This window comes from Hyla sarda, chromosome 1 (assembly GCF_029499605.1).
Source record: "Hyla sarda isolate aHylSar1 chromosome 1, aHylSar1.hap1, whole genome shotgun sequence".
Classification (NCBI taxonomy): domain Eukaryota; kingdom Metazoa; phylum Chordata; class Amphibia; order Anura; family Hylidae; genus Hyla; species Hyla sarda.
Window position 1 is genome coordinate 349,800,408 of NC_079189.1, and position 25,026 is coordinate 349,825,433.

At 41.2% G+C, this 25,026-nt stretch overlaps 1 protein-coding gene across 9 annotated transcripts in view; it reads left to right on the forward strand.

The window, feature by feature from the left end:
• NFIB (nuclear factor I B) overlaps positions 1-25,026 on the forward strand; it is a 427,846-nt gene that overhangs the window by 315,520 nt on the left and 87,300 nt on the right. For all 9 annotated transcript variants that reach the window (XM_056521279.1, XM_056521247.1, XM_056521296.1 and 6 more), the window contains exon 3: positions 21,733-21,786. In XM_056521279.1, the coding sequence (XP_056377254.1) occupies positions 21,733-21,786 (54 nt within the window). The remainder of the gene's footprint in view (positions 1-21,732; positions 21,787-25,026) is intronic.

Genomic DNA, 25,026 nt, shown 5'->3' on the forward strand with positions numbered 1-25,026 from the left:
TATTAAGTAACTACAGTAACTGTAAAATACAATGTAAGTCAGTGATAAGCATAGCATAGTGCCACCTAGTGGCCAGACCATCTTTTGAAGCCTAGGTGGTCAGACCCTGGTAGGTAGCTCCTTAGGTCATATTACTTTTTTCCTGACATGACTTTACATATAGGAAAAGCATGATATTGCTTGGCTTCCTACTATTAAGATGCAGGGTCAGAATACGGACTGAATCATGTGGCAGCAGTAAAGAGATTCCTTGTTCCTGGTATTTAATGGGATTGTCGCCTAATGCTCTTATGCTTGGAAAAATGTCTGCTGATACATTCAACAAGTAAAATATTGTTTGATGTATTCATTTCAGCAAAAGTAATATTGTTTGAGGTGCTTAGTAAAGCTCGCTGATGTTTTTCTGTCTGAAATATTAAGCGGTTTTTCTACGGTTTGCAACTATTTCTAAAATTACTGATATCCCTTAAAACCTTTTCATGAAGCCAAACAGTACGATAATCAATTACACTACAGGACGGCCGCTCAGTTACACATTGCCTGCTCTGATCTTATTGTCTGTAACTAGTAAAATACAGAAAAAGTGTGCTCCATGGCGGCATATTATAGCCTGCTTCACACTGCAGGAATAACACTTAGCTAGCAGGTGCTCGGCACCTAGGAAAGGCCTTCCTTCCTCCACGCTGTCGTAAGGAAATATACACTTTATTTAAAAACATTTCTACAAAGGTGTCTTGTAGTTCGAGATGGCCATGAAGCGAGATGTGCTAACCTACAACCTACATGGAGAACGCAAACAAGTTTTCTGGGCCTTGTAGCGCTGTTGTTGCTTAGTGTTGTCTACGTATCTTCTTGGTACCGAAATATAAAGTGGTACCCAAAGGGGCACAGGAAGGGTATGTATAACAACTAATGTAATGGCAATTTTACAACAAAAACAATCCTTTTCCTATCCTGTGCTTTGTATGTGACGGCTCTCATATTGTTAGCTGAACGGTCCCGGCAGAGATATGAGAAAGATATCACCAGGGGATTGTTATGAGGGCATGCATATGTGTTTAGTTGAGAATTTTCGTGTGTGAACTCAGAAGACAAAAAGAAAACACCAAGCCACAGATACGTGCGTAATATTGTGAATAAAGAATGCCTGTGAACAGATGGCCATATAAACGAGAATGGGAAAATATAGCAGATTAATGCAAATTTGTAAGGCAACATAAAGGAAAAACCACACAGCTAGACACCCTAGATACTTCCCTCGCAGCTCGAAAGAAGACTGCTAAAATAAGAAAAGAATATCCTGCGTTTGTAGCAAACAGTCCTTTTCTGTAATAACATTATAATGCGGACCTTTTCATATATACTATGTTGTGTCTAAAGTGCCTAGATTTATTTTTGGACATAAAATCATACATTGCTAGTTGGCTTACGTTATTGTTCTCAAAAGATGGATACCATTTTATTCAGAAATGGTACATTCCATGTATATATTACAGATGTTGCAAAACTACAACTCCCAGCATGCCATCGGCTGTCTGGACATGCTGGGTGTTGTAGTTTTGAAACCTCTGGAGGTCCGCAGGTTGAAGACCACTGCGGCCTTCGTCATCATTTTGTTGTTTTGTACTCACCTCCTCTCGGCGGGAAGTTAGGGTGAGCTGGTCGGGGCCATCTCTGCTGCAGGGACTGTTCGGTGGGGATGGTTAGTTGTTGCGGGCTGTGCATTTTCCCCGGGGGGGCCTCTCTTCCGCACTTTGGGCCCAGACTAGTGACGTTGCCTTGACGACGACGCACAGGGACATTGCGCATGAACGTCCCTGTGCGTCGTCGTCAAGGCAACGTCACTACTTTGGGGCCGGGCACGAAGCGCAGAGAAGAGCCCCCCCCCCCGGGGAAAATGAACAGCCCGCAACGACTAACCATCCCCACCGGATGGTCCCTGCAGCAGAGATGGCCCGGACCAGCTCACCCTAACTTCCCGCCGAGATGAGGTGAGTACAAAACAAAAGGGGGGAGGCTGGATGATAACGAAGGCCGCAGTGGTCTTCAACCTGCGGACCTCCAGAGGTTTCAAAACTACAACACCCAGCATGTCCGGGCATGCTGGGAGTTGTAGTTTTGCAACATCTGGAGGTCCGCAGGTTGAAGACCACTGATGAAGGGATTGACAGGCAGAGAGTTCACTCAAGTATAAACCGAGGGGGGCATTTTCAGCATGAAAAATCGTGCTGAAAAACTTGGCTTATACTCAAGTATATACGGTACTGCTCCTGTCTGTTTGCCAAAAATAAAAAAATCATCAGTCAGAGTGAAAGAGAGGGAGAAAGGAAGGGAGCGAGAAAGAGAGAGAGAGAGAGAGAATAAGGTAGAGAATAATAATGTTTAAAAACATTAGACAAAATAACAATGTTTAAAAAGGTGCAAAGGAAAAATAAAGCAGTTGTCCATATGAAACAATCAGATATACTTTTTAAGGTACAAAAAAGTTATGGTAAAGATGTAAGAAACAATAAGATTGTTACCATATGCCCAAGTTTTTCAAAATATTCGACAAAATGATGATAATATTAAATATTAAAAAGGGTGAAAGATAAAAAATAAAAATAAATACCTGTTCAACTAAAACCTCCGTCTCTTGAATAAACTACTGTGAGGGAGACTTTCTTTGCAGAACTTCTTTTAGACATTAATTTACCTTAAAATTAAAACAAATAAAGCCAAACACACAGACAAACAAGCTCCTCAGAAGCAGGGTAGACATGATCTGAAAGTGGTGGTAGAAAATGATCTGGGTGCATATCTGCGTGAAATTCATCATGGTCAATGCAACAAAATGAGAAATTTGGAGCAGCACTGCCAAAAAAACGCATCTTGAAAAACAACAAAAATGATCTAGCCAAGACCATTATTGAAAAATAACCCCCTTTGTTTTTGAGGTTGAAAAAAGTATTTTTATTTTTAAGTAAAAAAATAGAACGTCTAGCTTTTTTTTCTAGTTTTGTAGCTTTTTTATTTATTTATTTAATTGGCTATAGCAAAAGCAGCTTTTTGCTATTTTTTTCTGAACTTTACTGTAGATCCCAAAATACGTGCTGTTATAAGTGTCAAAATATATCTTCTGGCATATCAGCCCAAAAGAAACCTCTTGGACTTTATTTTAGACTTGTAACAGTTTTTTTAAATATATATTACGTCTCAAAAAATATATATAAACATCCCAAAAATGTAATGTGCACATAGCTCTCTGCTGAGAATTTCCTCTTACTGCTGAGATGTGTTCCATACTATATGTATATAGCATGTACACTGCACTCATGTCGCCAGCTTCGCGCAGAGGCATCCGTAATCACTGCTATATCCAATGTGACGTTTCTATACAGCCCTCCTGCTGTTTCATTCATAACCACAAAATAGTCTGAAATGTCTTTCTTCCTTCTTTCTTTAACAACTTTCAAGGAGTTAATGGACTGTGCTGGCCCCCTGCCAAAACTTTTAAGAAACTTTATTAATAGGGTTATGTGGCTTGGACACCATAGCGTGTAGGGATTTTATGGGTTACTCAGCTTAATGAATAAAAATATGGATACACAATTAAAGCCATGTCCCCAAGCCACTGCCTTCTAACTAGTGCTCATTTTCCCTTCCCTCGCAATCTCTTGCCTAGCGTCTGCTGCGGAGTCCATTGTCTCTTTTCTTAATTCCTTAACAAAAAATGTAAACATATCAAGCACCCTTCACAGTAGTACATCTTAGTTGATTCTGTCACTCGCTGCTAGGATCCTTGCAACTCTTCGCTTCCTAGTAGACTTGTTATTGCAGTAGAATAATGTCCCTATTTGATGCATCTTAATGGAATCAAAGACCCAGCATCTTGGGCAGTCATGTCTTTAAATGTATTCATGTTCCTTAATGGCAAAACATATTGGTCTATAAAGGGATGTAATGTGGTGCTGTCTGCTTTAAGCACTAAGGGGGGAATTTATCCCATTAATTGTTTTGTGGTGTACATTTGTCTCACAGTTTGTCTCAGTTGCTGTTTTGATACTTTTCATTGCGAAATTTGCTTTAGGCTGGGTTCACATCACGTTTTAGGCAATACAGGGCCGCATACGGCTGGGTGGAGCTAAAACCGGGCGCTCCCGTATGCGGCCCGTATGTAATGTATTTCAATGAGCCGACCGGAGTGAAATGCTGACTCATTTTTGCCCCGTATGCGATTTTCCCATCAGACCTAAAAACATGATCTGACCCCAGCCTTAGAAGGTTTTTCTAAAAGAACATGCCAAGTGGTGATTGAAGTTGATATCATGCAGTGATAAGGAATTTATCATATGCAACTTTTCAGTTTGTTGCATCTTTGGTCGCAACTGTGCTAACTTAGGCGCAAATCTACACCAGTCCTGACTTGGCTTACAAAACTGACTGCTGACAGCATTATTATAAAGTCGTACATTTTGTCACATGGGATAAAAAGTCGCATACAAAATAGTGTACTGAAAAGTCACCATACAAAGTAGTGTACTGAAGTCAGAATTATGATCAGCACCATATTTATCACATGCCCTGTACATGTAATAAATCTGGTGCAGGTACACAGTTACCACCACATGAATTAATGGGGTAACAAGACGTTCACCTACACTACTCTTGATGAATTCCCCCCCTAAGTGTATAATCCAGATTTCTTGCAAGCAAAGAAGTATATAGTCCAGCTCACTCCCTCAGCCCGTCGCGCCAGGACCGGCGTGGGCAACACCGACTGGAACCAACAAACAGAAGCAAAGTGTCCAACGCGAATATCAAGGAACAGGATGTTTTATTCCAATAAAAGACCAGGAGAACATGACAAGGACCTTGTCATGTTCTCCTGGTCTTTTTGGCTTTTATTGGAATAAAACATCCTGTTCCTTGATATTCGCGCTGGACATTTTGCTTCTGTTTGTTGAATCCAGATTTCTTGGAATTTCTATAACATTTTCGTTATTCTGGAGTCCCATCCTCAATGCCTTCACCTCTTTACTGAGCTGCCATTCCTTACAAATACCACACTAGAAAGTGCTGAGCGACTGGAACAGTGGGTGACAATCAAACAACAGCGGTTATATTCTTTTCTGACTTTCAAAACAGGTTTGTGGGTTTTCAGAAGTTCACACCTATAAATGTGGAAAGTGTGCCAGCGCATTGCCACCACCAGTAAGAGATTTAGTACAAAGTGGCTAAAGTTATTTAGCCAGTCAAGCTGTCTTTTACATCACACAATAAAATCTTGCTCCAGCAAATCTCCCATTAAACGTGTAATACCAAAGAGCACTTAAAACAAATTAGCACTCCACACAAATCATATAATTATCATGTCTTCTTGGAAGTCTGAAGTTAAGCTTCCAGAGGAAAGTGCCCTGCAGTGAACCTACACATATTTCTTTTCTGCTATACAGTGATCACAGAGTAACCACAGTATTTGCGTTTTTATTCCTAGATTGTATAATAGCCGGTTACACGTGGCTTCTAGTTAGCAAATGTGTTTTGATTTATCACCCATCCTTTCTAGCAGTGTTAAAACTGGTTAAGAATAGATGGACCTACAATCAAAATATTGTAATGTTTTTTTTCATAGAAATGTCATTAGTTATTTCCAGCTGTCACATTTATCTTGTCAATATGCTGTAAATGTCAGATAGGTGCAGGACCACTTGTAACACCAGCACCTGTGTGGATAATAGGAGTTTCCTACCACTATTGTCTTCGGTGAGCTAGACGCTGCATCAAGTGATTGCGTGATCTTAACTATAGTATACTTCTGTACTACAATGTGTCATGCCTGTCAGGCATCTTATTAGGCTCTATCTCAGGCAGGGCATTATTGGTGTACAATGATGGAAGCCCTAAGGGCCAATATTAGGACCTCTGCTGCAATAACAACCCATTGACACCTCATTATCAAGTCCTGGAGAGAGGTGATGTGGTGACAGTGGTGCCCATCCTTCTTTAAACCATGCAAATGCTGGGGTCAGAATTGACCACAGCATATAAGGGATTAAATGAACAGGATTTGTGTTATCTATAGTTCCAGCCATTGCAGCTTGCTTTCACTGCAGATGGTATGGACTCCGCTCCTGAGCTTGTGAAATAACATCACGAAATGTGTACAGTGGCTGCCTTAAAATCTCTGGTAGTAGTCATTGCTGTATTTTCTAAGGCTCTTTTATGGGTAGTACAACTTAGAGGATAGCTACCTATAGGTTACATAAAGAGACAGCTTTTGTCCTATTGAAGAGCTGATCTTTATACTTTTTCCCATGGGACATTGGGGGAGATTTAACAAAACCTGTCCAGTGGAAAAGTTGCTGAGTTGCCCATAACAACCTGTCAGATCGCTTCTTTCATTTTTCAGAGGCCTTTTCAAAAATTTAAGAAGCGATCTGATTGGTTGCTACGGACAATTCAACAACTTTTCCTTTAGACAGGTTTTGATAAATCTCCCCCAATATGTGTAGGACACCATACACCAGCTGAATCTCCTGAATTAGAACCTTCCCCCGTCTACCATATAACTTTTGTCTGAAGGTGTCTTTAGGTGTTAGGATATTGCTTAAGGCTCAGTTGCTTACATCTTTATTGAGATAGGCATCATGAAAATATTCAGTAGCAACAGGAGCAGGTTAACAAAAATGGGATTGTAAATCTTCTGAAATAATTCTGTAAATGTAATTGATTTATGGCCTCAAGACAGAATCTGAGAGTGAGAATATAAACATTTTCTCCCCTTTTAGCCACAATCTTTGTGTATTAACATGGAATTTTTTTGTCCTTTTAAAGGGGCATTCCAGTGGCACACATTTTTTCTGACTCAGGGTGCTGTAAAAATTAAAAAATAAACCATACTCACCTGTGCTTTTCCAACAGTTCTTGGCGCCTTCTTGGCTCTTGGCTGCTTATTGGTTCTTTTGATGTGAACCCTGTTCTTTTTTTTGTAATCTGTTACTATTTTCTGATTGTTATATTTATTTTTTGTACATTATTATGGAGGGCATCCACTATCCCATTGACATGAAAAGCAAACATGTTTCAATCTAATGGTGTCACATTTCACTGTAATGCTGTGCTGATCACTTTCCTGCAGCCTTCTCCTTATCATCACGGACAAAACAGGAAGTCTCAGATAAGTTTTCGGCCTAGTGGCCAAAATGAAAACTGCAACATTAAATTTTTTAATTTTATTATGGAGGTAGTAAAATGGTAAATTAGAAAGGAAAATCACTAAAAATTCTGAAACAATATCTTAAACTTAAAAAATACTTGATTTAAACAACAGCAGGATCCCCTCTGCGGTGTGTTTGTGTGTGTGTGTGTGTGCACTGTATAGGTGCCCATATACCTTAGACTAAAGTCACATGAACTTGCTGACTTTGGTGGGTTTTACTGACTGTCTAAAGTGTATGGTGCCCTTCCAACTCACCAAATACAAATAATGTCAGTGGAGAGAAGGGGTTGGTGTGTTGGACTTTTACTGCCTTGACCCTATTGTTCTGGGGGAGACAAGTTGGTATCAGAGCTGTCTGGCTACAACCTAACCCTTCTATCCCCATCTGCACTGAACTTTTATGTGTATGGAGATGTCAGGAGAGATACAGTAACTGTCAGCCAAACGATTGATGGTTGAAGGTGTATGGCTATAGAAGCCAACATAAAGACTAGGCTCCTCCCCCCTAGCTCAGGGACAACTGAAAATTAGAGATGAAGCCTGCAGAGCAGAATTCTGGGGAAAACATTGTATACAGGTTATGTAATGGCCAGAAATAGTTTTGTTCTTCATGTACACACAGAACAGTTGAAACGACAGATACACTTTACAAGCTGCTTCATGGTTTTTTCAGATCAGCTCATTGTAGTCTAGGATTTCAAACCTGGTCCATCGGCTTACATTTAGCTTAGGGCTGTGATAACTGTACTAAGCAGAAGCTCTGAATTACACTGCATTAGAAATCTTCAATTGTTATGTAAAAAAAAAGTTAGCCCTAAATGCACTTTCCTTTCAGAAGAACTTACCTCCAAGGGCAGAGCACATGTGTTGCCTGGAACCACATCACATCACTCCTTGTAAAACTGTATAGGATACATGTGTGTACTTGTGACTTAGCCGTTCCTTTGTAGCATGGGTTAACGCTAGTCATGCAGTGCTGCTTGTATTGGACGGTCGCCACATTGCACACACTCAGAAGTGATGGATTTCAAAGCCCTGCATGCTAATGCTGCAGAAGGAGGGGCAGTCCACAAATCTCCTTCCTGCAGAAACCTATCAGTGGATGAAATTCTCTCCAAACACCTTCAATCTGTGTTTCATAAAGTGTACTCAAAGAGAAGGACCCATAAAGTTTATTGCAGAGCTAAAGTATCTGCATAAAAGCCGCCTAATTGAAAAGTGGGTGGAGACGGCTGCCAAATTAAATGTTTACATTAGCACAGCTGTATTGTAAAAACATTCTGCCCCCCTGCGCTTTGTAATTACTACACATTTCTACACTGTGGATCTCCACAAAGTTTATCTCTATTGCCAAGAGTGTTTTGGCACAGAGCGTCTGTAATTTTGGCAGTCAAACACATGCTCTCGAGTGCAGGCTGGATCTAAAATGGCTGCCAAACAGTTATCCTGAAATGTCGACGACCGAGCACCACGTGTCTGTTTGGGGAAGGTACGAGCCAGTGGTGTCCTAGGGCTGTGGCATTATGCACAGCAATCCCTGGTGTACCTTTGATATCACAGAAAGGAAGATACCTACTCCTAGATAAGGAAGCTTTTATAACATCATAGGACAGTATACACCTGTCTGCAGCTGGATACATGTATGCGGGCAGCAGTGAACGCAGATTTACAGTACCGTGCTTGAGATGTGTGACTGTGGTGCTCAGATTTAGTATATACACATACACCATGTTTTAGTAAAACTCAGCACTGCGTGAAAACAGCAGGATTGCTATTATCAGTGGAGCTTTACGCTTAAACTTTATGGTATAGTCATTTTTTGCTTGCATGATGCCAGGAAAAATAAAAACTGCATTGTCGGCTTAAACTTAAACACTTTAAAGTGGCATACGGAGCCCTGTCCCTTGGAGAACAGTGTGTAACATAGGGCTGTGTCATGTGTAATTGATAAGCTTGGAATTTGGAAGCTATCAAAAATAGCCCTACATGATAGAGAGGATCCGGCTTACATGCAGCATGTCAATAGCTGGAAATAATGTCTGCACAGTTATGGTTGGGTTATAGAATAAAGCAATGGTTAGTTCATCTATTTCACTTATTGTTTTGGATTGTAAGTTGATTATATAAAACAATAAAATATGAGAAATTGTAACCAAACAGTTATAGTTTAATATAAGAGTACATTCACACACAAACACTCCGGATCTGTTGTAGATTTAAAGTTGTAAAATTTCTGTTGCGGATTTACTGGGTAACTCTTGTGGATTTTAAAAAGTAGTCAAAAATACATAACTGCAGATCCAGTGTGTTTGAATACACCCTTAGGGTACGTTCACACGAGCGGATCCACATCGTATTTTACGCTGTGGATCTGTGGCCAAAGGACCGCTGCATGGTGCCTTTACATGTGCATGCTCGGAGCGGCAATATGACGCTTTGAGCAGACACACTGAAGCGATGTGCAAATTGCTCTGCATGCGCGGTGTACTTGTACACATCACAGCCGCTCCCCCTGCTCCACGAGCTAGGCCGAGAGCTGCCGCGATGTGCAAGTATACTGCGCATGCACACGGCATCTCGCACATCGCAGTGTTTCTGCTCGTATCAGCGGTTTGCCGCTCCAAGCAGGCGCATGTAAAGTCACCATGCAGCGGATTCGCAGCGTAAAATACACTGTGGCTCAGCTCGTGTGACGGTACCCTTAGGTTATGTTCCAGGACTGAAATGCTGCACATTTGATGTGGTTTGGCTACAGATTTTGACTTCCCTGTTTCTTTATTGAGAAAATCCACACCAAATCTGTTGCAAATCTGCAGCATTGCCGTACTTCGTGAACATACCCTAAAACAGTTATTTTCATAAATATAAATAGACAAGAGTGACACCTATATAGGGTGAAGCAGAATGCACCAGCAATATAAAACTGTTCACAGTGACTATCTGGTCAATATTATATGTCAAATAATTGATTGTATGTGTGGATGGTAGTGTCCCCATTGTAATGGAGATAAAAATGCATCCCCTGGAGTCCTTGGTAGACAGGGTGCTGTGCACATTATCATAGATTCAGTAACTTCATCAAGTGACAAAAAGATTGTTAAACCCAGCAGTTTATAGGGGAGGCATGATTTGGCCAGAGGGTGTAGAATATCCTGGTTTACATGTAAAAAAAAAAGATTCTTTTTTTAAAAGTAGGAATTCAAAACAACAAGGACTTGGCTGTCCTGTGGGTAGCAGGCATTCCAAGACCCACATGCCTTAAATCTGTAATTACCCTGGCCGTGTGGATTCCCACACATGACTTTGGGAGAATCTGATATGCCTAATGTAGCAGAACATAAATAAAGAAAACTAACATTAACTCTTGTGGCACATGAAGGTGGCAGTGCTGCAGATTTGCCTTACAGTCACAGTGACATCCTGGTTTGATCATCTTACATTACCTAAAAAGCAATGTCCGAGTTGGCTTTTTTCATCAAACTCTTCAAATTGTGTTACCGTATATACTCGAGTATAAGCCGAGTTTTTCAGCATGATTTTTCGTGCTGAAAACGCCCTCCTCGGCTTATACTCGAGTAAACTCTCTGCCTGTCAATCCCTTCATCAGTGGTCTTCAACCTGCGGACCTCCAGATGTTGCAAAACTACAACTCCCAGCATGCCCGGACAGCCATCGGCTGTCCGGGCATGCTGGGAGTTGCAGTTTTGAAACCTCTGGAGGTCCGCAGGTTGAAGACCACTGCGGCCTTCGTCATCATCCAGACCCCCCCCTTTAGTTTTCTCCTCACTTCCCCTTGGTGGGAAGGAAGGGTGTGCTGGTCCGGGCCATCTGTGCTGCAGGGACCGTCCAGTGGGGAGGGTTAGTCGTTCCGGGCTGTCCATTTTCACCAGGGGCCCCTCTTCTCCGCGCTCCGGGCCTGACTTCAGTATCACCGATCTCGGTAGTTATGTAGTAATCCAGAAGCAGGGCATGTGCAGTTACATAACTTAGCTGATATGGGAAGTGTTGATGACAAACTGTAAAAATCTTGAATGATGACCAAATTGTTACCTGAATTTTTCCAAAACGGTTAAGACTAAAGTTGGCCATACACATCAAATGTCCCTATGGGAAGGTCAGATGAGAAAAATGGATTGTTCAACAACAAAACCCCTTTCTCATGTAGTGGATTGTTCTGCTGTAGATCTGGAGGCATGCTGATTATATTAAAAGGAGGTGGAAATAAATGTTTTCAAATCAACTAGTGCCAGAAAGTTAAACAGATTTGTAAATTATTCCTATTTAAAAATCTCCACCCTTCTAGTACTTATCAGATGTTGTGTGCGCCACAGAAAGTTGTTTTATTTTTGAATTTCTTTTCTGTCTGACCACAGTGCTCTCTGCTGACACCTCTGTCCATGTCAGGAACTGTCCAGAGCAGGAGACGTTTTCTATGGGGATATGCTTCTAATATAGACAGTTCAGCAGAGAGCACTGTTGTCAGACAGAAAGGAACTTCACAAATTTCTCTGTAGTATACGGCAGCTGATAAGTACTGGAAGGATTAAGATTTTGAAATAGAAGTCATTTACAAATCTGTTTGACTTTCTGGCACCAGTTGATTTGAAAACATTTGTTTTCCACTTGTTTCCAACGGAGTTCCTCTTTAATGCCACAGCATGCATATTATACTGCAGAATTGCCGCAGATTTCACATTATTTGCATTGTTAATAGTAAAATCAGTGGCAAAATCAGCATGTATTGAAGACTTTGCAACAGAATCCCTGCATATTTACGGCAGATCCGTGACAACAGATATCTTCTGTGTTTGTACTCGCCTTTCTAGTTACTGCTTAATATTTTTTTAGGGTGAAAAGCCCTTCTCATATAGTACACACCGTATAGAATAAATAAAAAAAAAACAGGTGTATCATTAGAGCTTTTTTCTTGTGTGTGTGGAAACAGTGCCTTAGGCTCTGGGCAAGAAATACACACACGCTAGAGCAGTGATCTGACAAAAAGAAGCTTTGAAGCCCAAATCCAAACAGACTATAGGACATAGTTTATATTCTCTTTTCTCTCTCCTGCTGCTTTAACAGGGGAGAATGCGAGTAACACAAGTTCTTTTTTTTAGGCGGTGCAGAACAAAATGGCACTTGGAGGCCAGTGTCATGGTATTTTAGTATGCCTTTACAGCTGAATGATGTGAATGATTAACTTACAAATAAAACACTATGAAGCTAATCCATGCAATGAAATGGTAGACTTTGCTTTCAAATTGGGACAGTACATTCTTTAGGAGATAACTAGGACGCACATGTACTAGCTGATATCCTTACGTAACCTCTTCACCCTTTCCCCTCTCCGCTCCCCCCCTTCTTGGGTAATAAACATCGGATAGAGTGCGCCGTGTCCTTATTTGACTGAATTATCTCCAGTTACACTATATTATTTGGTGTTTTAGATGAACGTCTCCAAAACAGCCTCTAAGAGAAGTCAACTGATGAACGTGACCCCTGTATATTGTGCGCTTTGGCACTTTTTGTATGTAAAATAAGTTGGCAAATGTTTGCATAGTCACAGTATGATGCTGTTTATTAGACCGCTTACGTGTTACCTCTAAAGCAATTTTTGTGGGTTGTCATTTTTTAAAGATCAAATATTTAGAAATAGTGTGGTTATTACCGTATTTTTCGCTGTATAAGACGCTCCGGCATATAAGACACACCTAATTTTATAGGATAAAAATCAAGAAAACAAAGTATTCTGAATCAAATACAATGTAAAGTATAGGACAGTGATCTTCAACCTGCGGACCTTCAGATGTTGCAAAATTACAACTCCCAGCATGCCCGGACAGCCGTTGGCTGTCCGGGCATGCTGGGAGTTGTAGTTTTTCAACATCTGGAGGTCCGCAGGTTGAAGACCACTGGTATAGGAGGTAATACTCACGTGTCCCTGCCGCTCCGGACCCATCACCGCTGCCCTGGATGTCGTCCTCCATCGCTGTCGCCGTGTCCCTGTCGCTCTGGAATATCTCTGCTGCTGGGTATCCTCGCTCTCCGTCGCCGCCATCACGTCACTACGCACGTGCGCGACAATGTGATGGTGATGAAGGAGAGCGCCGGCCATGCAGGGGATCCCGGCACGGAGCAGACACTGAGGAGGCAAGTAAGGTCCCTCCCGGTGTCCTGTAAGCTGTTCGGGACGCCGCAATTTCACCGCGGTGGTCCCGAACAGCCCAACTGAACAGCCGGGTTAGTGTTATTTTCGCTTCAGACGCGGCGGTCAGCTTTGATCGCCGCGTCTGTATTAGCCGCGGGTCCCGGCCGTTGATGGCCGCAGGGTCTGCCGTGATAGGACAGGTATCTGCCGTATAAGACGCACCAACTTTCCCCCCCCAGTTTTGGGGAAGAAAAAGTGCGTCTTATACGGCAAAAAATACGGTATCTGATGAGTAACTGTACTGACTGACATCAGTAAATGCTTACTACTTTTTTGCTGTATCTATATGGCACTGTTATTTCCTATTGTACTCAGGATGTTTTCATTCAGTCTCCTTAGTAGACTACAAAATGTACCTCCAGTTTTAGAAAACTTTTGGTTTATCATATTGATGTGGCAGAAGTTTTGATCAGTGGGAACATGGGTGCTGAGGCTCTGAGCTGGGTGCTGTGCCCCTTTGGCTGTGTTTTACTGGGTGGTTTACAGAGTGGCATGCAGTTCCTATGAGCCTGTATACCCCTAACCCTGTCTCTTTAAGGGAAGCCAGTCTAAACCTGGAGGTACGCTTTAAAATGTAGGAGAAAAGTACAGACCTCTGGATATATATATATATATTTTTTTTTTTTTTCACGGAGTGAAGTTTAGGTTAAAGTAATTCTATCTGAATTGCACAAATGTATTATTTGATTTTGTTAAGCTAAAGATAGGAAATCCTGAACACTATGTGCTGTAAATTTTTTAGCAAACAGAGGTCATGTAAGAGCCACAGCAGTAATGTGTACGAGTAGCTGGAGTTCAGACAACGGAGGAGTGCTCTGGCCTTGGCATTTCTCTTGATTGGGAATCCTGAGATCAGGGTGTTAAAGAGTCTTTCGCTGCTTGCCAGCACGCTGGGCTTCCCTACTGATTTAGGTTTGGCAGTGATATGGCTCTTCACCCTGTTGCCAGTCTAGCTGCCAAGGAGACAGGTCCAGCTTTGCACTTCCTGTCTTCCTCATTGTCCTGGCTGAGGATGGGACAGAGTGTGCCAAGTGCACATTGCCAAGAACATATTCCAGCACTGGTCAGCTTAGAGCAGGCCAATATCACCTGTGCTGTTGACAATCAGAATCCTTCAGACCTTTTAGGCTTTTTAAAGCACCAGCTCAAAAAATCCAGTGTTGCTGCACAGTATCACAATGCAAAGTACATTTTACTCATTGCATATTCTACCTATGAGTACTACTAGTGAGACACGTTTCACACTCTCTTCCTGCAGAAATATTGCTTATTTTCCTTGTGTTCTGCATCAGATGCAGAAAAACATTCTACTAAAATACAAGATTTTCTCACAATTGCAGTTGTAACTTGTCTTTCCTCAAACAGCATTGAGTGTGTCAATACTAAAGGTGGTCATATACCTTAGCAAGCTTTCAGGTGTCAGCTACCCCCCCCCCCCCCCATATACATTTATGCATGGATAAGCAGAGTTTTCATGTGTTTTTTCCATAAGGAGAGAGGGTAAAAAGCCACTGCCAGACACCTCGGTGGCAGCATGTCTCCTTTTAGAATCAAAGGATTGTAGAAATCCAGCATGCCCGACCCTTCTTTTTCCCAACATTTGCTTTTTTTGGAGGAAACTTGGGATGCTGTCATATAGCCATGTTTAAGAAACTATACTGAATGTCTTTACTGAAATTTAGACAAACACTAAAAAGTTCTAAAGAGCACTAAAGAGCACTAAAAGAGTGGCCTGGATATGGAAACAACAAATACATACCTAAGTCCAGGTTTATCCACCTGTCCGAGCCAAAACTAGAGCAATTGCACATAGTAACCAATCACAGCTCAGCTTTCATATCTTAACAAGCTTCAGTAAAATGAAAGCTGAAATCTGATTGGTTGTTATAGGCAAATCTGACACTTTTGGTTTCAGGCAGCTCTATTAGGTCTACCCCACATTGACAGTTCATTTGTTTGTTGGAGAGTTATTCGGCAACACAAGGAGGTCCTTATCGCTTACTATAACTTCAGTTAGTTAAATAAACATAAGTAGCATATGTAGCATAACATAGTACACAGACAGATTCTCATCTTTACATTTTCAAGTAATACATATCAAAGTTCACAGCTACTTGCTGGTAGGTAGCTGACTTTATCGGAAAAAATGTACCAAGGAACATACTATGTCATTCTATTTTGGGCTCTATACTATGTCATTCTATTTGAAGGATTGAGGAAATTCTAAGTTGGAACCTCTGATGCCAGGTAAAGTTCCTAAAACGTGAGAAACCCTAGATATCCTTCGACTGTACTGTAGCTGACATTCTCCTCTATACCAATTCCTTACTAGAACCAGTCTTGGAAACACAACTCTGGTGTTCTTCTATTGAGCACTAAATAGGAGCTTTATCAAAACCTATCAGAGGAAAAGTAGTTTAAATGCCTATAGCAACCAATCAGATTGCTTCTTTCATTTTTAAAAGGGCCTCTGAAAAATTTAAGAAACGATCTGATTGATTGCTATGGGCAACTGCTCTACTTTTCCTCTCCACTGGTTTTAATAGATTTCGCCCTAAAGGTCTAAAAAGGTTAGCCTTACTACAAAAGGCACCATCCAACCTTCCCTCCATACACTTGTTGGTGTAAGCCTAGAAATAGTAGAGCTAAACATTTTTGGCAAGTCTTGGAATTGATTGACTAGAGACTTAGGGGGAGATTTTTCAAAACATGTCCAGAGGAACAGTTGCTGAGTTGCCCACAGCAACCAATCAAATTGCTTATTTAATTTTTGAAAAGGCCTCTGAAAAATGAAAGAAGCGATCTGATTGGTTGCTATAGGCAACTGAGCAACTTTTCCTCTGGACAGGTTTTGATAAATCTCCCCCTTATACCTTCTCATTTTTACTATTATGTTAAGAGGCCTTTAAGAGCAGAACTGTCTGTCATGTGACACAGCTCATTGTGTTATCTGTGGCTTTGCATAGTGCTGCATTTTTGTATTTGTGCCTCATCTGTATGCACATTATGTTATACTGTATCAACAGCAAACTCAATGGAATGCGTTCAATTTGCAATTCTCACAAACAAGAAAGCTGTAAAGACAGTGCTGTTACTGACTAAGGCCCAACATGATATGTGGGTTATAGTCACAGTACGTGGGCTGCTGACTATACATTTCCAGCAGAGGAGTAGAACTCGTTGGTAAAGCTATGAGCAGACACCCTTTCCCTAGGGGCTGTTGTCTTGCGAACATTATTGTAAACTCATCAAAAGGAAGTATTTTGTAGGAGAAGCACTTTTCAAAATCCATAACACAGCAATGCGAAGACACATGCACAGTCCTCCTAACCCTTCCCTACACATTAGGGCAATTGTGAGAGACATGAATATCAGTCACGCAGAGATCCCGCTGCTGTGTTTACAAAGCTATTTTAGCAAACAATTAATAAATGCTAAAGAAAATGCTGTCAAACTTGTATAAGCAGACATCCCAAGCACATGTGTTTGGAACAATAGGCTATTAAAAAAAAGAACGAAAAGCCATTTAAGGTCATCATAACCTGAACCAATAGCACAGCAAAGCCTGGCAATACTGCTGCTGTGTTAGTTCACCTGATACACTTGTTAATGATATATTTTCATGGGTAGAACTGTGCGAAATGTTCAGAAGGACTTAGATTGCAGTAAGCAGGTATCTGTGGTTTACTATTTATGTTGTTCTACTGTTCTGTAGACTGGGGTTACGGATAGTCATAGTAATGAGAACACCATTAGATGTATTCACACATTGCAGATCTTCAGCTTATCTACCCCACGTGAACATATCCTTATGAGAAAAAAAAAGTTACACACACTTGTGCTTCGTTTTTTTCTCATTTAAAAAGTGCAGACAGAAGATCAATGTTTACAGAGTCTATATATTGCACAACATATTACAAATATGCTTCAAATTGAAAATAACTCCATTATGGCCATTCTTATAAAACCCTACAGAAACATTGAAGCTCTGTACAACTTAGGCATAATAAAGTCCAAAGGTGGTCAAATACCTTAGATACAAGTAGGTTGATGGTTGAACAACTGGCAAATGAACAATTGACAGCCATACACATTCTAGTCCATATTGGCCATAGCGGTTCCCAGTGGCTGTAAAGATTTTTTTTTTTTTTAGGTGAAAGCACTTTTGCCCAACATTTCCAACACAGGTCTGCACTCGGCGTCTTTTCAGATGCTGATGCAGGGGTGTGGAAATTTAAAATAAAACTACTTGTCCAAGGTACTAAAGCGGAACACAATCTACATGTCCCTCAAGAAAGTCCACTTGTCCTGGTAGATAAAATAATTTCAACCAAAAAAGTATGAAATTAAGGTCTTTATTAGTTTCTGCACTTTAGTATTTTCCTCCTTGTCCTATAATAGCCATAACTCTTATTTTTCCATCTACAGACCCATATGAGGCTTGTTTTTTGTGGGGCCAAGTATACTTTGTAATGACACCTTTAATTTTTCCATAACTTATGCTCTGAAACAAACAAAACAATAATAATATTTGTGAGGGGAAATTGAGCAAAATGCTGATTTGGGTTTTTTCTTTTTTGTGGTCAAACTTACACATTATTTTGATACTTTAGGTCGGCCTGATTACACCAATACCAAATTTGTTTAGTTTCCGTCATGTTTCAATAATACATTTTTTATTAATTTAAATAAATAAAAAAATCCCTGACCTCTATAATTTTTTTATTTTTCCGTATACTGGGCTGTATGAGGGCTAATTTTTTGGGCCGTAATATGCTGTTTGTATCAGTGCCGTTTTGGTATTGATCAGAGTTTTTAAAAAAAATTTTACAAAATTTTTTCTGGGATATAATGTTATAAACATAAAAACCACGATTCTCTTATGGTATTTTTTTTACGTTAATGTATTTACCGTATGGAATATAAAATGTTATTTTTTTTATAGTTCGGTCAATTACTCTCGTGCCAATACCAAATATATTTATTTCTATTTCATGTACATATTTTTATATGGAAAAGGGGGTGATATGAACTTTTAATTTGGAAGGGCTTAATGGGTGTTTTTAAACTTTTATTAAACTTTTTTTTAAATACACTTTTATTTTTAAAGGAATCATTTAGCTTCCTCATACAGATCAATGCAGTTCTATTGAACTCCATTGATCTGTGTTCATTTGGTTGAGCCTGATCAAGGCAGGGGGTGTGGGGGAGTGGGGCAATCCACCCCACTAGACCACCAGGGATGGTTAAAAGATCCCGTTAGACACCGCTGACAACTTTGACAGCGGTGATCTAAAGGGTTAATAGCCGGCCTATTAGCGGCGGCCCCCAGCTACTGAAAACCGCCGGGGGCCACCGAGTATGGAGCGGGCTTGAGTCAGGAGCACGCTCCATACACCCTGAGTGCCGATGTGAGGTGCAGACTTGAGTACATGCAAATCTGCATCCGCTCCTGCACCTCACACCGCATAAAAAAAAAGGGGGAAGTCAGTCCGGCCCTGCTTGCCCGTTATAGGGCTAAATCTATGAAAAATTCACCTGCCCGGTGCCCGGAACTACATGTCCCGGGCATTGGGCGATAGGATTTCCACATCCCTGCTGATGGTCTGTTGTTGGTTGGCTAGAGTTAATTTGTTTCATAAATTTCATAAATCAAATAATTGTTTTGGTCGACATCCTCTATTTTTTATGCTGTAATCTAATGTGTATGGAAATCTTTTTACTCTGTGTTAACTTGTAGCTGGGTTTTTACTACTTAACATTATTGTCAAAAACATTACTAATAATAGGGCACGGCAACAACTAAATCTACACAGTACAGCTCAAACTACATTATCCTTTAAATAGCGTAACCAGTGGACCAGTAAAGATTGTGGTGCACAGTATAGGCATTCTGCATTTGCTTCAACCCAAACAGAATCAGATCTGTACAAACAGAGGAATGGATATGGATTGCATATGTTGGTTACATTTACTTCCTCTTATAGCCATCAAAATCCATCACCAAAATCCATCACCAAAATTTAAGTTTTGCCCTGAAAGGGTTAATGTGGACTGGCACCCTTATCCTCTGCTAATGTACCTCTAGGAAATCTTACTGCATTCCTTTCTTTTTGTGCCACCCAGACATCTGGAGAGAGCCTTTATTCCCTGAGAAAAATGGTAGGCAGTGCCAAATCTTATGCCCATGGTCTCTGTGTCTCTCTCAGGCTGCACATTTCTGTCCTTCTGGGCACTCCTATTTCGCAGCTGTTAAATCCAGCAATGAATGGATGCCTTGCAAAGGCAGATGGTTTCCTCCCTCTGTGCCCTTCCCTCAGCACGTACATGGACACACATGCAGACTCACTTCCACAGCTGACAGTTCTGTCATTCCATAAACTGGCAGGTGGAGATACCCAGACCACAATGCGGCTTAGACTGTATTCATGCCACACATTAAGTGGGGCCATCCATGCCCAACCTCTGCTCAACAGAAGACAAATCAGCAAATGCCATCTAATACATTTTCCTTGTAGATGTATGAACGCACATCTTGGTTGCCAAACACTTAGAATGCCAAGTTCGTGTCCTGCAGATATACACATTCTTTTTCTATGCTTCAGTATTTTACTACGTAACATCCATTGACCTAAAAATAAAAGAGAGAATTGTGTTCTGTTGGAAAAACTTCTCTAAGCAGACAGGTCTGTACCGGTTAGTCCATCATGTTTACCCACTAAGCACTGGTCTATCTTCTTTGGACTTAGTTCACATTAACAGCCTTTAAAACCTGAATATAAAACAAAACTTTTGGAATTGTGTGGCATAAAAATATGTTTAAATATCATTTATTGGTACTTCAGAGGACTTATCATGTTCTCCCCTGTAATATCTGCTGAGCAGAAGATCCCCTCTACTTTGTCATGAATTTCAGTGTAAAGGCATGTAGTTTTTCAAAGGGTTTTTTTTTGTTAATAAAAACTCCCACTGACTTTAGTAGAAGTGGAATGGGACATGCCGCTTTGAAGTAAAACTGTACATTTTATGATGCTGAAACTGGTACGGTTTTTGCATTAAAAGCCATGTTGGTTTGACCCATGTGAACACATATATATATATTAATATATGAACATTTGCCGTATTTTTCGCCCTATAGGACGCACCGGCATATAAGACCCACCCAATTTTAAAGGTGCAAAATCTAGAAAAAAAAAAGATTCTGCACCCAACAGTGATCTTCAACCTGCGGACCTCCAGATGTTGCAAAACTACAACTTCCAGCATGCCCGGACAGGCATGCTGGGAGTTGTAGTTTTGCAACATCTGGAGGTCCGCAGGTTGAAGACCACTGGTATAGGAGGTAATACGTGTCCCCGCTGCTCCAGACCTGTCACCGCTGCCCTGGATGTCGCTCCATCGCTGTCGCTGCATCCCCAGGGTGTCCCCGACGCTCCGGACGTCTGCTTCCCCGGGATCCACGCTCTCGCCGTCATCACGTCACTACGCACGCCGCTCCTATTGGATGACGGGACGGCATGCGCGACGATGTGATGGCGTCGAAGGAGAGTGCCGGCTTTCAGGGGATGCCGGCACGGAGCAGACACCGAGGAGGCAGGTAAGGTCCCTCCCGGTGTCCTGTAAGCTGTTCGGGACGCCGCGATTTCACCACGGCGGTCCCGAACAGCCCGACTGAGCAGCCGGGTTACTGTCACGATCGGTGATGTCCTGTATTAGCCGCGGGTCCCGGACGTTGATGGCCGCAGGGACCGACCCGATAGGTGTGTATTCGCTGTATAAGACGCACCAACTTTTCCCTCCCAGTTTTGGGGAAGAAAAAGTGCGTTTTATACAGCGAAAAATACGGTATATAAAATATATATGTTAAGAGTTTATTGTCTTTTTTCTACCACTCAGATTGCATTTGGTACCTCCATTGGTGCTTCTGTTTCTTTTTTTTTTAGTCCACAAACAATATGAATACATTTTAGCAGCATCTTTTGGGGTCTTGCTATAATAACCAGCTAAATACAGAGTCATTGAGCAGCACTAGTTTCCAGCCATTTGCCATTGTAGCCTTTGTGTCTGTCTTCTTTATTTTGGACTGAATTAAAGGTCGGCATTGTGTCATGTGAAAGAGTAATTAATGTGAAAGTGTAATTATGCAAAGCTTCTTATACAATGTAATCAACTCATCTGTACCTAGAAATCTACTCCACATGTTTGCCTTGTGAAAAAATAAAAAAGGGGAAATTGCGTCTGTTTATCCATTTTCAACTGCTCAACGTTCTGAAAAACGTAATACTTGTAAAACACAAAACACCTTTTTCTCTTGATTTCTTTACAGATCCTGGACAATCAGGAAGCCCAAGCCACAATGATCCTGCCAAGAATCCACCAGGTAAATATAACCCCTGGAAAATTTACATTCTAATAATGTCAGAGAACAAAAGTCGTACTGTGATAGCTTAAAAGTGTATAATTGGTCAGCAATCTGCTTTGCATAGGCAATGGGAAGAATCAGGACAAGCAGTGATTATGTTACCACTTTCATTGTAACCAATGCTTAGCTGCAACTTCATTAACATTCACTTTATCTTGGGAAATTTGTAATCTTGACTAATAGACACTTTTTACAAAACATAGGAAAGGTCACATCCTTTTCCCTTTGGCCATGTGGTCCCACGCATTACTGTTAAATGCAGGTATAATAAAGTGCTCTTTATATAACTGTGGTGGTCTCTTAATGGTCTTTTAGCTCTAAAGAACAGCAAGAACTTTACCGGTGCAGTCCGACCATGTTTCTTACCACGGTTACGGCAAAATGCGGTAATTTCATCTGCACTGTGTGAATTTAGGCTAGGGTCACACTGGCTATTCATGCGGGTTGGAGCACAACTGACACATCCAGGTCCCAATGAAGCCCATTGACTTGAACGGGGTCTGTCGAGTGTCTGGTATTTTACAGGAGTTGAGTGGAGAAAGAAAATAGGACATGCAGTTTTTTTTATCCACTCAACTCCTGTCCTTCCGACAAATTCAGCAATGGAGCTTCCTTTTAGCAGAGCATGGCAGCAATGTGAATGAGCCCTTACCCCCTTACTCTTATTAATAAATACTGTTTATAATTTATACTTATGCTACTGTAATGTAGTAGAGCTCTTGCCTGTAGTGAGGAGTGACAACAATTTTGACATATCTAAAGATGGCTCTTTTGAAAGATCAAGAAGAGCCAATGTTGGTTAAAGGGGTGCTCCACCCCTAGACATCTTATCCCCTATCCAAAGGATAGGGGATAAGATGTCTGATCGCGCCATGTCTGATCCCACCGCTGCGGGCCCCCGCAATATAGCATGCAGCACCCACCTGTATCTGCTTCCGGCATCGGTGGAGGTTCTGGCTCCCGACCACAGGAACGGAAGATCGTGACGTCACGACTCCACCCCTGTGTGCCGTCACACCCCACCCCCTCAATGCAAGTCTATGGGAGGGGGCGTGACAGCTGTCACGCCCCCTCCCATAGGCTTGCATTGAGGGGGTGGAGCGTGATGTCACAATGCTCTGGTACCCGTGATCGTCAGTAATCAGACCTGGAGCGAACACGCTCCGGGGACTGATTTTAACGGGGTGCGGCGTGCAAGATCACAGGGGTCCCCAGTGGCGGGACTCCCACGATCAGGCATCTTATCCCCTATCCTTTGGATAGGGGATAAGATGTCTAAGCACCGAAGTACCGCTTTATAGAAACGATTACCAGATATACAGATGTAGCAGAGTTTAATGTGAGTTTTAGGCTAGGTTCACATTGTGGATTTTCCAGATTGACTGCACAGACATTGCTGTCCCCCCTAGGCAGCAATGTATTCCGCACAGATTTTGATAAATGTTGGTGGTGTGACTTTCTGATATATTTTGGTCAGCATAGTCACTTTTGGTCCCTCACCATCATTTTTCTTCCAGTTTACTGTAGCACATATTACTTTCCTAACATCCACATCCACATTGGGAACATTTTTATTGGAAGTTTATTAGCCTATCAGTATGTATTGGAGTGTGGGAGGAAACTGAGGTACCTGTAGGAAACCTATATAAACATAGTCAGAGCACACACATGCCATTTAGATGTTGTCCTTGGCTGGATTCAGACCACAATGCTAACCACGTACAGGTAGAGTAATTTAAAGGAGTTGTCTGGTGGGAAAAACATTTCTCATATCTACACTATACCTGTATGTTAAGTGCACATGTTATATGGTAATATAGTAAAATTGCTGAATATAAGAAGCCATATTAAAACCTTTTCATATTTTATTTAAAGCCTCACAAAAGCTGAGCTAAACAATACCTCTGGGAACACACAAATGAACCCCTCTTGTTTTACATTTTTACGTTTCTATTGCAGATAAAAGGCCCAGTGTGTTTATTGTACGTAAAATCACTTATCTCATCCCTTATTTATTTACCCCCTTTATTCCAAACAACACCATAAAGTTTGAGCAGGCCGTCAGAAGCAGTAGGTCTAAATGGCTCACTGTTTAAAAACTGTCTGGATATATGTTTACATAGCAGATGAAGAAGTCCGGGTGTGAGTGAAAGAGACATTGGGAACATGGGCTGTCTACTAATCTGGCCAGAATGTGGTGATTAGTAATAAAAGAGCTCACCACTTCAAATGGGGGAGGAGGAAGCGGAGGAAAGGATTTACACAGCCATACATTTAAAACCACATCGCTCCTTTTCCTTTCTCCATTACTCTTGTTTGTCAGTGAAAACCTTTATGCACATTCTGTGGTTATATGATCATTTTCTTTTATGTTATTTGTACCCATAATTTTTTTCTCATTAAATCGTAGTTGTTTCCAGTAGTTTTTTCTTTTCCAGCTCAAATTAGATTTTTACTTTTATGTATTTAAGATAACATACAAACCCGGCAAACCCCGCAGTTTGTCTTATTTTCAGACTTTTGCACCATTCTAGTTAACACTGTGGCAATTAAAGTGGTATTCCTGGGAAACTGAAACGTGTCCCCTATCCACGGGATCACCTGTACAGGGCCTGCTACTTATCCATCCTTGGCTTTCACCTTCTGAGACAAGCACAAGTGACAGCCTGCGCAGCCAATCACTGGGTGAGATATGGGTCATATCTCAGCCGCTGATTGGCTGTGCAGGCCATCACATGTAAGCCTTTAAGGTCAGCCTCCTCTTATGGGCCTGCTGCGATGACATCACATACATTATTCATGTGAAGCTGTAGCCAGTGGCCTTAGTGGTATACGCAAGCAGAGGTGGATGAGGCTGGTGATTGGCTGCAACAATATATATGACATTAATACAACAGGCCTGGTAGGGGACACCAAAGCTGCACCAGATATAGGGGTAAGTTTGTTTTTTTTTCTCCTTCTTTTATTAGGCTGGTTCCAGTCTGTACAAAATATTTGGGAAAAAAAAATCCCCAAATAAACCTTAAAAGGGAATGTGTCCTCAGAAAGTGATCTATTGTTTAAATCAAGTTCTTATGTTAAATGGGCACTGTCATCATCTTTATATTCTTATATGTTGTACTACTAATGTAGTACAACATATTCTTAATATACTCAATTTTTTATTTTGTGTATCTAAATAGCTTATTTTTGCCCTTG